Source organism: Electrona antarctica, assembly GCF_951216825.1.
Source record: "Electrona antarctica genome assembly, chromosome: 12".
NCBI lineage: Eukaryota > Metazoa > Chordata > Actinopteri > Myctophiformes > Myctophidae > Electrona > Electrona antarctica.
The window spans coordinates 10186306-10201305 of NC_136793.1; the positions used below are offsets into that span (position 1 = coordinate 10186306).

The window sequence follows — 15000 nt, forward strand, 5'->3', positions numbered from 1 at the left end:
TGGGAATCTCTCAGTTAGAGATTACATTACATTACATTACATTACAGTCATTTAGCAGACGCTTTTATCCAAAGCGACTTACAATAAGTGTATAAGAGATAAAAACAAGCTCACCCAGGTAGTCAACCAGGCAAGTAAGATCATTGGAGACAAACAATTGCAACTTCAGGACATATACAACCGCTCCATAACCAAAAAAGCAATTCAGATTTACAATGATTCTACCCATCCTCTTCACTCTGAATTTGACTTGTTGCCATCGGGCAGGAGGCTTAGGGCAAAACTATCAAAAAAGAAGGGTTACAAAACTTTGTTTGTGCCAACTGCTGTGGACAGTTTAAATAAGAAAATGTTTAAATACTCTAATCGCCACTGCTCATGATCACTGTTGTTGTGTTAATGTGAATGCATTTTTATATAGTATTTTAATGCACATGTGTATTTTTTGTTTTATTGTTGTAACTTACTGCCGGTGTGCCAAAGACGAATTTCCATTTTATGTCAATTTAATGGACAATAAAGTTTTCTTTATCTTTATACCATGTGATAATGGTCAGTTGGTGGTGTTTGTGAGGTATTATAATGATACCGTGTGTGTGCGTGTGCGTGCCCCCCGTCTATGTCGGGTGGAAACTTCATATATCCAAAAGTGTGACTTTTCAGGATTCAAATGCAAAAGTAGCAGATCTACAAGCTCAAAACAAGTTGGTTTGTGCAGCGCAAAGAGCTTGTAGATCTGCTGCTTTTGATGCTTTTGTGTGACGCTGTAGTTGTATGATTAAATAGGGCGTTAATTTATGAAAAGAAAAACAGTTGAAGTTGAAATATGGAGATACTGTAAGAGGTTTCTGATATCACTCACACGCGCACACACACACACACACACACACACACACACACACACACACACACACACAGACACACACACACACACACACACACACGGCGCACGGCACGCGTGTGTGCTGCTGCCGCAATGCATTTCAAATAGAGAGAAAATCCAAATAGGCTATGCATTTATGCAGAGCACCATGGGAGCATGAGGATATCTGCTTACGCTCGTATGAGTAATGGGACGTATACGGAGGGGCTGAAAGCTAATGCCCGCGCGCACATTTATGCTTGTACCGCGGAAGCTTTGTCTCTGCACAGTGCCATATGTGTGTGTCAGCACGTTGTGATGCGTGTGTGCATGTGAGTGAAAGATTTGCTGGCGCGTGTGTGTGTGTGTGTGTGTGTGTGCGTGCGTGCGTGCGTGCGTGTGTGTGTGTGTGTGTGTGTGTGTGTGTGTGTGTGTGTGTGTGTGTGTGTGTGTGTGTGTGTGTGTGTGTGTGTGTGTGTGTGTGTGTGTGTGTGTGTGTGTGTGTGTGTGTGTGTGTGTGTGTGTGTGTGTGTGTGTGTGTGTGTGTGTGTGTGTGTGTGTCACAAGTATAGTAGAATTGCAGAAGTAGACTATTCTGCTGGTCCTCGCAAGAGAAAAAGCTTACACTTTTTGGCTTACAATTAGTAAAACATCCGTGTTAGAAGATAGATATACATGTAGATCTTTAGAGGTTAAAGGTTTAGGAGGTTTTGGTCGTTCAATTTCTGCCTGATTCATACGTAGCTCCATCCTGAAAATACCCGATCTACAAGCTCACAACGCGTCAAAACTCAACACGTTCTGAGCTTGTAAGTTGGCTGTTTTTTGGTGTATAACTACGCATAAGGTTACAAATATTGAGGTCCTGTAAGTAAGTAGTGTGCGTGTGCGTGTGCGTGCGCGTGTGTGTGCGCGTGCGGAGACAATGGAAATGCATTAAACAGGACAATGTTTCTTGCTTACACATAGTTTGATGAAATGGATGCCTCTCCCTGGGTCACTTCCTTAAACGATGATGTCAGCGTTCGCAGGCTAACGGACTGTTTCTCTGCACTTTTCGTCATCACAGCTCCATTAATCTCTCCTTCCCCTTCTCTTCTCTGCTGCGCTTCCGTCCGTCTCCCTCTCGCCTCTAGAGAAAATATATTTTTTTGTCTTTTTCAATATTTTATATACATTTCGGATGGATATCATCATTTACCCGCCAATATTTTAGCTGTGCCAATTTCACGCCCTGTTTTCAAATCTTGAATCTTCAAGAATCTCCGTCGCAAAGCAACAGGTCGTGTGCTTGTATGTCTGATATTTTCCCCAATTTTATAAATCCCTGTTATTTTTTCACCTCTAAATCCTCATTGGGTCCTATTGTTTAGTCTTACAATGCCATTGGCCAGGATATTTGCATATAAATACCCCCCACAGAGCCAGGAATCATCACAACTTGAAAAATCTCTGTTGGAACAACATCTCTTTTTTCTCTGGAAGATATGTCCTATGTCACTTTTTTATCAATACAATGAAATGTTGATCAATCTGAAAACTTGTACAATTGAGGTGGTTGTATTTAGTCTCCCTGCTCTTCAATTGAGACATTTAGATCGTGTCAAAGGTCATGTCTCACCTAGACCAGGGGTTCTCAACGTTTTTGGCTGGGGACCCCCGGAAATGCTTTGGCCATGTCTCGCGACCAGGCGGGTGTAAGTGCCATCCAACCGTTTCTCTAATTTCTTTGAAAGTGTCCATGTCTCAGAGCCATAGAGTAGAATCGGCTCGACGGTCGTCCTAAATATGTTTACTTTGAACATCTTAATAACCTGGGATGACCAGATCTTATGCATAACAAAACCGTTCTAGGTGAAGGCGCGCTCTACTCAGGGAGTCAAGTTGATAGTCTCTGTAGCTGATGGGTGCAGATTCTTGAAGTTCAATGGAAAAAGGGAATATCCGCACTAGGGCCTTTCTCGGCCCCACCTCTCTCCCTGTGTTTTAGGATCCAAGATGGCCGCAGCACCAGGAGGGGGTGGCTTTACTGGGCTGCGTTCACACATTCAATCAAGACACCTGTCTTGTGTTTGTCTTGTGTCTGTGTTTAATGGCCACTCAAATGCATTTCCAATGGAACCCCATATGGTTTGACATAACATTTTGTTTGATGGGGGGGGGGCAGAACACATCCATCAAAGCTGTGTTCAGGCACAAGTCAGGTGTCAGACAAGTTCAAGTTCAAGTGTCTTGAATGCAGCCCAGTAAGGTCATATGTCAACCCCGCCCGCTCACCTCCGCCCCACCCCCTCCTGGTGCTGTGGCCATCTTGGATCCTAAACACATGGGAGAGAGGTGGGGCAGAGAAAGGCCCTTGAGTTTCTTTATTTCATGAAATCACATGCAGCAGCAGTCCACGTAGAGAAACGAACGCGTTTCGCCACGCGGGCCTTCCTCAGCGTTTCCCTTTTTCCACAGATATTATGCATGTCATTGCAGGCTGACCAGGCCATACCCTTCCTAGTTTGAAAGTCCATCAACCTGTTTCAGAGGAGTGTAGTGTTTTTTTTATAATGTGGTTGTTGTTGGATTTGCATGTATTTACGTATGGGTCCAAAATAAAAATGCCAAACAAATGAAAAGTGCCAAACTGTATATTAACCCTGCTCTCCTCCCCTCCTCTCTCTCCTCAGTATCCGACAGTCGCGCGGGATCGGCGGGAGGCTCGGCGGGCGGAGGGGCTCAGGATACGCCCCAGACGTCGTCTCGCTTCTCCTCGTCCCTGCCCACCTACCTGCCCGTCCAGTGCCAGCTCAGCGGCGCCGCTGCAGACTCCGCCTACTTCCTGCGCGACGCCAACCAGGACGTGATGCGCAACGGCAGCCTGGCGTCGCGCACGGAGCCCTTCCTCCTCCGCCAGCTGGAGGCGGGCGCTTCCTCCCAAGGTCAGGATGGTTTGGGATTGTTCATTATAGTTCGTTTTTTCTTGTTCGGTTTGACATGTTTTAGTTTGAAGTGTTAAATTTGAATTAGTTATTAGAGCGGGTTGGCTGGTTTTTGAGTGGTGCAACCACTCCTATAGACAGCTATGTGTGTGGCTGTGTCCGAGCACGAAAATAGTGTTATAGCGTTTGTTCACCACCACTAGTACAGTACAGTACAGTACAGTACAGTACAGTACAGCAGGGGTTCTCAACCCGTGGGTCGCGACCCCTCGGGGGGTCGCCAAATTATTTTGGGGGGTCCCCAAAATATTTATTAATATTTTTTAATTTTATTTTCACGATTTTTCAAAAATAGCAGACCTACAAGTTCATAGCGCAGATCTGCTATTTTTCAATAGCTAAATTATAACAATGCTTAAAACATCAAAAGGGGTTCCCGCCCAAAATGGTTTAAGGTTATTGTAGCAGTCAATTTATATTGGGGGTCGGGAGGGGGCGGGGGTCCCAAGACATTGCCAAAGCATTTCCGGGGGTCAAAAACGTTGAGAACCCCTGCAGTACAGTACAGTACAGTACAGTACAGTACAGTACAGTACAGTACAGTACAGTACAGTACAGTACAGTTACAGCACCACCACAAGCGACGCTGGATGCATTATAAACGTAATAACTCGTCCAATGTCGTTCTGGGCGATCTGTGACTTTTAATAAAACTTGTCCAATGTTCTCCTTAGCAGAGAATGAGTTAAGTAAATGTACCTTGAAAAGGAAGGGTTTGTCCGTACACTGTGTATCTGCTCCCAGGAAACTTTATTTAGGTACAACGTTTCGACCCCTACGGGAGACCCGTAAGGGTCGAAACGTTGTACCTTTTGGATCCTATCTCAAGTAAATGTACCTTGCCTCCTCCTCTTCCTCAGCCTCCTCCTCCTCCTCACTGCTGCCAGCCGTCAACTGCAGCTACCTGAACGTGAGCGCCGAGCAGCCCGTCCCGCTGGAGCTGCTGCAGGGGCCGCTGCCCAGCGCCGCTGCCGCCGCCGCCCGCCAGGCGGTGACCCTCAACTGGAAGGTCAAAGGTCACGTGGTGCTGCCCAGAGTGGGCTCCACGCGCCCATGGATCCAGGTATACTGGCTTGTTTAATCACTGAACCCTGCAGTGGCTCTCGAAGAGGGGCCCCTATAGGGCAGTGGTTCCCAAACTGTGTCGTGTCAATGACCCCCAAAATTATATGCATTTAGCTGCAGACCCCCATCTCAAAAATATTCTGTGCCAGGGACCACCAGAAGCAAATATTTAACCCATTCAGGCCTGACATCGAAATTTAAAAAGATTCTTCTAAATCTTCTAAAGTTTTCTGAAATAAATATTTTCAGGATTTTTCAAAAATAGCAGACCTACAAGCTCGTAGCGCGCCACTTGGTGGTGCACTATGAGCTTGTAGATCTGCTATTTTTCAATAGCTAAATTATAACATAATGTTTAAAACACCAAAAGGGGTTCCCGCCCAAAATGGGTTAAAACTAAAATCACTTTAAATTTGTATTCAATGATTTGCACAAATTGTTAAGATAAAAAAAAAGAAATTGCAGATCTACAAGCTCATTGTGCTTTCTTTTAAATATACCGGCTCATATAGCGTAAATAATGGTTATTAGTGGTAGTAAAGGGTTTGCCTCTGAGATGTAGTGGAGTTGTAAAAACAGAAACTGTACATGAGCACAATAGGCTACTTCCCTCCACTGTTAGTAGGCTATCGTGTGCTGTATTTATGTTTTCTTTTTCTTAGTACTTGGAGATTTAGATACTCATTTCACTCTAAATTAATTTCATGGCCATCATGCTGCCTCCCCAGCGAGTGCTTAGCTACTTGGGAGGCAAAATGGCGCCTCCTCTTCCATACATTCCCTTGCATAGCAGCCCCCCGAAAAGCAATAATGGAGGAATGCAATAAATAGTTTTATCACATACCTAGCATTTATTAGCCCATGGGTGCATGCGGAGGATATAAACTGACTGAGAGCGTGATAATGTTTGGCTCGTCAGCCCTATAGGGATCGTACGCCAGCTGACCCGTCGTCAGCACGAGCTGAAGCCGTATCGTCCCATGGGCTGATATGGCAGCTGATGCGGCAAATGACCAATCGTTGCAAACAATAGTGATGTCTGATTTATACTCGTTTGCTCGTTAGCTCGAGAGCGGCACATCTACAAGCTCACAATGTGTTGTTGTGAGCTTGTATAGCTCTGCTATTTTCCATGCCACCCGAGGTCCACCTATGCTTTTTATGGGCAGCTCCCGGCAGGATCCGCCGGGAGAATCTAGACGCAGCTGCGCGACATGAGACTAATTAATTAGAGCGACAGAGAGAGAGAGAGAGAGGAGTGTGTGTGTGTACGTGTGTGCGTGTGTGCGTCAATTTAACAAAGGTGCAGACGATCAGAAATCAGCAGAGAGTGAATGACGTTTGCGCTACTCTATGCCGAATTGAAGTGGACTCGGTCCCAGACTTTTTTTTTCTCCCTGGAAATAAAAAACGTCTGGGTTTCCGAGGCTACCCGAGTGCAACTCTTTATGTCGGCGTAGTGTGTGACCTCACTGCTGAAGGAACACAGCATGTGCATTGAAGAGGAGGCTGTCAAACATGGTTGCAGCAGATACAGTAGCTTGGTCAAATTAATATCTGAGAAGTTTATCCAGCTCCAAGGAGCCGAAACACAGATTGGAGAAATATAAGTGACCTTCAGTGGTTCAGAGAATGGCTGTGCTTGTATATTGCTTGTATTTCAGCCAACTCACTCCACACAGTCCTGGGAAATCCCAGGGACTTTATACCCTTTTGTTCACAAGTGCAATTCCTTGTTGACAGTAACGCAGCCAATTAAAGATGGTGTTGATTACAGCGTTGATCAAATGCTGTTTTCTTGTTGCCTTTGTGGATAGATAAGGCTGCTATATGTGATAAACTAATTATCGCCAGCATTCCCACGTGAATCAATGCTAAAGTCATACTGTGCATCTTTCTCAAATAAACAAACACTATGTTTGATCATTATAATCTTTCCCGGATATATTCTTCAGAACTATAATCCTCTTTCTTTTCCTTTTTTTCCCTTTTTTTTAATACTTCTCTAAAGTAACTAATACGAAAAAAGGGCAGGTCTTTTTTTTTTATACAAAATTGTACAGCAATTTCTTTATTATTATTATTTACTATAGTCCTATACTAGAACCCAGGAAATTGCATCTGATCACGGGATCTATTGAATGTGAAGAGGGAGGTGACAAACTGACGATGGAGCCCATAGACAGTATAGGAATGCCCCAGTACCAAAACAAAATAAAGTTGCCCTTTAAAGGAGCATTCAGTGATTTGGGTGATTTTGAAAACCCCCCGGTCCGCCCCGGTAACAAGATGTGCACATGCACGCACTACAGTGGGGGGGACACGCGACAGGCCAACAGCAGGCACACCAAGGCCCACCCCCGCTCGATCGTGATTGGTGGAAGGCCCCTCTCTATCCTGATTGGATGAAGGCTGGGCCACCTAGCCAAAAACGAAACCTAAGGTTTTTTTTACCCCAGGGGTTAACTGGGGACAGGGAGGAAGGAACTCCTTATATGGTCGGCACACTATAGTATGAAGGATTATCACAACAAAACAAAAACAAAAAAAAACAACAAGTGATATATGAATTGATTGAAATCACTGAATATACCTTTAAGTTCATCCATTGAGGTTTCACGTGCTTCTCTCCCCCCCATGCAGGTGCTGTTCTACCTGGCGGGGAGGCGCTGGGACGAGCCCGACCCCCCTCCCCCGGCCCTGCTCCCCTGCGTCAGGGCCGTGGCGGTCCGCGAGGCCACCACCGAGGCGGCGGCGCCCTCGGCGGGCTGCCGGCTCTCGGCGGGCGTCCCGGGAGTCTGCGTGGTGCGCCTGGAGCTCCCCTCCGCCTGGTTCCACGCGCCGCCGCAGCCCGTCCGGAAAAGACCCACTGCCGCCGATGCCACGCTGCCCTCCGTGGAGGTGTACTACTCCGTCGTGCCCGTCGTGGAGGGGGCCGGCGGCGAGGAGGGGGGGTGCCCTGCCGTCGTCAACGAGCCGTGGCGAGGTCAGGGCGGCGCGGCGAACGCCGCCGGGCCCCTCGGAGGAGGAGGCCTGGGGCTGCACGCTGCCGGACAGTGGAGCCCCGGCCCGCCTCCGGACGGCGGGGGTCTACAGGTAAAAAAGTTATATGATTTTGTCACACACGTTACCGCAGTGAAATTGGGTCATTGGGTATGACCCGGCCGGGGTTCGAACCCCGACATGTTAATTTGAAAACTTTAGCTAGTAATTACTTTGTAGATTTGGATTTGAAAATGGCCATTTGAAAATTTGAATGGCCATTTGAAAATAGCTGATCTACAAGCTCACAATGTGTCGCGGTGCGACACATTCTGAGCTCTTAGATCAGCTATTTTCAAAAGATTTTCATACATTTGAAAACTTGAAACGGGTACATTCTGCATATTAACGAGCACTTTCACTTTTGGTGCTTTTTGACGCCGACACTTGTGCACTTTTACTGGAGTGGACATTTAGAATCCCGGACTTGTACTCGTAACGGAACAGTTCTACTGCAAGTATGGAAACCTTTACTGAAGTGAAACCCTTGAGTACTGTTTTTTCCCCACCTACAGGTCATGCAGAGGGCGGGCCGTGTGGCGCTCAATGCGGTCACCATGGCCCCGGCCAGAGGGGAGCGGCTGACCTATGACATATGACCTTTGACCTGTCTCCTACAGGACATGCAGAGGGCGGGCCGTGTGGCGCTCAGTGCGGTCACCGTGGCCCCGGCCAGAGGGGAGCGGCTGACCTATATATGACATATGACCTTTGACCTTTGACCTGTCTCCTACAGGACATGCAGAGGGCGGGCAGCGTGGCGCTCAGCGCGGGCGCCGTGGCCCCGGCCAGAGGGGAGCGGCTGCGGCTGGACGAGAACGTGGAGGTGGCGGTGCCGCCCAGCCCCGTCCGCCTCGGGAAGACCGTGTCCTTCGGCGTCCACATGAGGAGCGACTCCGCCGTGGAGCAGCTCACCCTGAGGTAAGGGTTTATTTTTTGATGGGTGCTAGCCCCTCTTATGTCCAGCTTTGAGGGTGTGTGTAAACACAAACATTGTCCTAACACAAACATTGAACGCCATTGGCAATGAATGGCCAGTTTTGAGGGTGTGTGTAAACACAAACATTGTCCTAATACAAACATTGAACGCCATAGATAATGAATGGCCAGTTTTGAGGGTGTGTGTAAACACAAACATTGTCCTAATACAAACATTGAACGCCATTGGCAATGAATGGCCAGTTTTGAGGGTGTGTGTAAACACAAACATTGTCCTAATACAAACATTGAACGCCATAGATAATGAATGGCCAGTTTTGAGGGTGTGTGTAAACACAAACATTGTCCTAATACAAACATTGAACGCCATAGATAATGAATGGCCAGTTTTGAGGGTGTGTGTAAACACAAACATTGCGTAAACGCAAACATTGAAGACAAAAGTGAGGACGAAAATTGTGATTGGCCGGACTGAGATGATGTGTGATGATAAGAGCGCCCCTCACTTCACACAGGTGTGATTTTATTTTTTATTTTTTGGGGGCGGTGCTAGCCCCTCCTATTCCCAGCTCTGTGTGTGCGCGCGTGTACCCCATAGTGATGATTTGATTGGATGAGCACCCCATATAGCGATGATGTGATTGGCTGAGCAATGTACGTATTGAGGATAAAAAGCGAGGGCAGAAAAGTGAAGACGCCAATATGATGATATATGATGAAAGAGCGCCCCTCACTTCACACAAGTGTGATTATTATTATTTTTTTTAATTACTGATCGTTTTTGATTTGTCAGTCTTATTCTCGCTGGCGCCGTCTTTCTGAGCCTGGCCTCCTCTTTGCTGCTCGCGCATGCCGACGCGTTCCGTATCTCATTCCCGTCTGCGGTTTTCTTGGTTATCGATTATGTATCGGTTTCCCTCTGGTGAGCAATAGGTGTGTGTGAACCCCATACCTGCCTTTCTGCATGCATGCATGCAATTCTGAATAGTCAAGTCAAGATGTGGCTAGTTGTATATTCTTGCATCGAGGGTTAAATGTGTGCTTCATGCAGTGTTGATTTTGGCAGCAAATTTTGATTTTAGTTCAGAATGAAACTATGAAACTTCATTTAGTTTTAGTCATTTCAGTCATCTGCAATGTTTTAGTGTTAGTCTAGTTTTAGTCGACTAAATAGCATACGCTTTTAGTCGACTAAATCTACAGTTGATTTAGTTCGAGTAAAATGTATTTTGGCGGGCCTCGATGCCGTCGTAATGGCTGATTTTACACTAAAACTGAAAATAGCTGATCTCCACAAATATGGAGGGTTATCACTTCCGGGTCGGCCTGGATGACGGCTCTTCTTCTTTGCTACTTCGCACATTTCACTGACACTGGCCTCATGATCCCACCTATGGTAACGGGAGGGAATGTGTTAGTAACATCATACTGTACACAATAGTAGTCAATTTGAGTAAATTACATAAAGCACGTTTATAAACAACCATGTTGACAGAAGTGCTGTGCAACGTGATAAACTATTTTAGTAGGTAGAAACCGCTCAGCCCCCCCCCCCCCCCCCCTGTTGTCTTCATCAGTCATAACAATTTTTAAAGTTTAATGTTATTTGTTTCTGGGTCGAAATGTTGGTGTGATATAGAGGCCATATACAACTACAACAGCAACTAATTCCATTCCATTCTCACAAACATACTGTACATCTCTCTGTGCACGCACGCACGCACGCACGCACGCACGCACGCACGCACCCACAGACACACGCACGCACCCACAGACACACGCACGCACCCACAGACACACTGCAGCAGGCTCCTGAGTTTGACGGCTGTCACCTTTGTGTACCATTGTGTACCGTGCTTCTTTCAGGAGCCCGGTAATGCAAATGACAACCTCATGAATATTCATCAGTTGATGTCTGCAGAGGAAGGAAAGACAGACGGGGGGGAGGGGGGGAGGCTGGGGGGGGAGGCTGAGAGAGTGAGAGTGAAGGAAGGGGGAGGAAGATTGAAGGCCATTGTTGGGGTACACATGGAAACTACGTTATGGGGACAGCTCATACAATGTGGCCCAGGTCTACTTTTAGACGGGTGCATCATGTGACACTCCCTCAGGAGCAGCCTTATATGGTCTCTGTCGGGTGGGGGACCTCATTGTGTCCAAAGCTGTTGCGTTTCAGCATTCACATCCCAAATCGGCAACACAAGTATAGCAGATCTACAAGTGTTTGTCAGAACTATATGTTTGTCAGAACTACAAGTGTTTGTCAGAACTACAAGTGTTTGTCAGAACTACAAGTGTTTGTCAGAACTACAAGTGTTTGTCAGAACTATATGTTTGTCAGAACTACAAGTGTTTGTCAGAACTACAAGTGTTTGTCAGAACTACAAGTGTTTGTCAGAACTACAAGTGTTTGTCAGAACAATTTACAATTTACAATTTAGGCATTTAGCAGACGCTCTTAATCCAGAGCGACTTACAATAAGCAAGAACAAAAAGCATGGGAATACATCACATATGTAAAAATGCATTTATCGCGAAACATGCGTAAGCTAAGAACGTGACTAGAACATATCTATATAATGACACTATACATATAAACTATAACTAGAACATATCTATATAATGACACTATACATATCAACTACACATATATGCTATACTATGCTGTACATATATACTATGAAGTGCTATGACTACATACAATGCACTTATTGTGCTGTCTACATGACATGCTATAAGTCTGTTTCAAATGCTATAAGTGTTTGTCAGAACTACAAGTGTTTGTCAGAACTACAAGTGTTTGTCAGAACTACAAGTGTTTGTCTACAAGCTCGAAACGCATTGCGTTTCGAGTTTGCGGATCTGCTACTTTTGCCGGGTTTTCTTTTGTGTGGCGCTGCAGTACGATCGATTAGGGCCAGTGTTGGGCAATATTACTTAATTAATTAGGAGAGTAATATGTTTACTTTACTTATTACTCAGAAAAAGTAATATTACATGACTTATTACTTAGAATCAAGAGTAATATAGTTACAGTAATATTATAAGTAATATTACAATAGTAAAATATCGTAATATGTAATACAGTAATATTACAGTAATATGTAACTAGTAACTTGTTACTGCCCAACACTGATTAGGGTGTTCATTTGCGAAGAAAGACAATAACACGAAAGGTTGGAATTTGGAGAGAGACGTTTTTTGCCCGACAGCAATGATATATTTCTCTCAGCACCCTGTCCCCCGAGAACAGATATATCATCCAAAAAACTAAAAAATAAAACTATACCAAAAAACTAAAAAAATAGAAGTTGATAGAGCCCTGATCTAGACTAAAGCTGCTGCACCCGAATCCTATCTCCGCCACATCCGAGTCGCCGACTGTAGGGATTTACGGCTGACAAAATGACAGATTGTGCCGATTTATCACTGCACACAGATAACGTCCTCCCGGCTCACACAGCCGCTGCATTACCATAACAATGGACAGCGGCTCCTGTGGGCTTCAACTCACGGAACCAGAGTTTTTCCCAGATTTAAACTTTTGCACCCGCGGGAGAGAGAGAGAGAACGACTACAAGGGAATTTTGTTTTTTATTTTATTTTTTTATTTTTGGCACACGAAGAGGAGACCGATGAGAAAACTTGAGAAAGCTCACTGAGGAGGAGGGGGCCGGACAGTATTTAAATGTTTTGTTTTCTCATGTGCAGTGGTGGAAAAAGTACTCACATTTAGTTTTACTTAAAATGGTAAATGGTAAATGGTGCATTTATATAGCGCCTTTATCCAAGGCGCTTTACATAGATTGTGCATTACATTCACCCATTCACACACACATTCATACGCCGATTGCGGCGGAAGCCATGCAAGGTACCAACCAGCACATCGGGAGCAATTTGGGGTTCAGTGTCTTGCCCAAGGACACTTCGACATGTAGCCAGGAGGAGCCGGGATTCGAACCGCCGACCCATGGATCATTGGACGACCTGCTCTACCTCTTGAGCCACAGTCGCCACAGGCAAAAGTATCGATACACTGCGATGTAGAGATACTCTGGTACAAGTAAAAGTTGAGAGGCAGCGAGGCGAGCCGGGGGAAACTCTTTCTCATTGGTATTCCGGTTGTTCATGTCGTAAAATCGGGGCGTTTCGAGACTATTTAAGGCTGTGTCTTTTAAAGGTACATTCAGTGATTTCACTTAATTCAACTATCACTTATTTTTTCTTATTTTTTGGATAATCCTCCCTACTATAAAGTGTGCTGACCATATAAGGAGTTCCTCCCTGTCCCCAGTGAGCCCCTGGGGTCAAAAAAACCCTAGTTTCGGTTTGGGCTTTGGGTGGCAAAGCTTTCATCCAATCAGGATGAGAGGTGCCTTCCTCCAATCATGATCGAGTGTGGCTGGCATTGGTGCGCGTGCTGTTGGTCTGTTGTACTTCCCCCACTGTAGAGCGTGTGCATGTGCACATCTTGTTACCGGGTGGACCGGGTTTTTCTCCGAATCACCCAAATCACTGAATGCTCCTTTAACCCATTTTGGGCGGGAACCCCTTTTGGTGTTAGCATTATGTTATGCTTTAGCTATTGAAAAATAGCAGATCTACAAGCTCATAGCGCGCCACCGAGTGGCGCGCTACGAGCTTGTAGATCTGCTGTGTAGTATCACTTCATATCGTACGCTATAGGACAGGCTGTGTATAGTATCACTTCATATCGTACGCTATAGGACAGGCTGTGTAGTATCACTTCATATCGTACGCTATAGGACAGGCTGTGTAGTATCACTTCATATCGTACGCTATAGGACAGGCTGTGTAGTATCACTTCATGTCGTACGCTATAGGACAGACAGGCTGTGTAGTGTCACTTCATATCGTACGCTATAGGACAGGCTGTGTAGTATCACTTCATATCGTACGCTATAGGACAGGCTGTGTAGTATCACTTCATATCGTACGCTATAGGACAGGCTGTGTAGTATCACTTCATATCGTACGCTATAGGACAGGCTGTGTAGTGTCACTTCATATCGTACGGCGTACGCTATAGGACAGGCTGTGTAGTATCACTTCATATCGTACGCTATAGGACAGGCTGTGTAGTATCACTTCATATCGTACGCTATAGGACAGGCTGTGTAGTGTCACTTCATATCGTACGGCGTACGCTATAGGACAGGCTGTGTAGTATCACTTCATATCGTACGCTATAGGACAGGCTGTGTAGTATCACTTCATATCGTACGCTATAGGACAGGCTGTGTGGTATCACTTCATATCGTACGGCGTACGCTATAGGACAGGCCGTGTAGTATCACTTCATAAATCTCACGTGGACCTTGGCCCACGGTCATTCCTGTAAGAAAGAATTTGATAAATGAGAGGGCCTGTTTGTCCGATCGCCTTCACAGTTAGTGGGTGTAACGGCGAGGAACCAACGGAGTGCAGTACAGTTCCCATTCTCTACATCCATAATGAGACACGTTATTGTGTTTGCCTTCGCACAACTTAACCCATTTTGACCTGAGATCAGATTCTAAAAATGTCTTCCACATCCTGACAGTTTTCTGAAAAAGTTATGTTTCTATAGGGATAACCCGTCGTTCTAAGATTTTTCAAAAATAGCAGACCTACAAGCTCGTAGCGCGCCACTCGGTGGCGCGCTATGAGCTTGTAGATCTGCTATTTTTCAATAGCTAAAGCATAACATAATGCTAACACCAAAAGGGGTTCCCGCCCAAAATGGGTTAACTCATTGGCCAATGACAGTTTGGGCGTGCCCTATATAGGCATTGGTTGATCTGAGTTGCTATACTTTGCAATATAATTCATATGTTCTATTGTTTGAATGCTGGTTGTTAATGCATTTCACTGTCTTGTCAGAAACCATGGTGAGAGAGAGAGAGAGAGATGTGCATGTGCACACATGTGCGCGCGCGTGCGTGTGCGTGCACGTGTTCACGCACAGGTCCTATGCCCACAGGTTGATAATTACGAGAGGAGTTGAGATGAGATGAGATTAGATGAAATGAAATGAAAAACCAGTGACATTAGACAGAGGGAGAGGACAGTAAAACGAGAACAGAGGTCATAGAACTAAGCTAA

General features: G+C 45.5%; 1 protein-coding gene across 1 annotated transcript in view; it reads left to right on the plus strand.

The window, feature by feature from the left end:
* LOC306934667 (transmembrane protein 132D) overlaps positions 1-15000 on the plus strand; it is a 434395-nt gene that overhangs the window by 134646 nt on the left and 284749 nt on the right. Inside the window, exons 2-5 of the mRNA XM_079517336.1 lie at positions 3538-3789; positions 4710-4912; positions 7558-8010; positions 8693-8877. Of these exons, the coding sequence (XP_079373462.1) occupies positions 3538-3789; positions 4710-4912; positions 7558-8010; positions 8693-8877 (1093 nt within the window). The remainder of the gene's footprint in view (positions 1-3537; positions 3790-4709; positions 4913-7557; positions 8011-8692; positions 8878-15000) is intronic.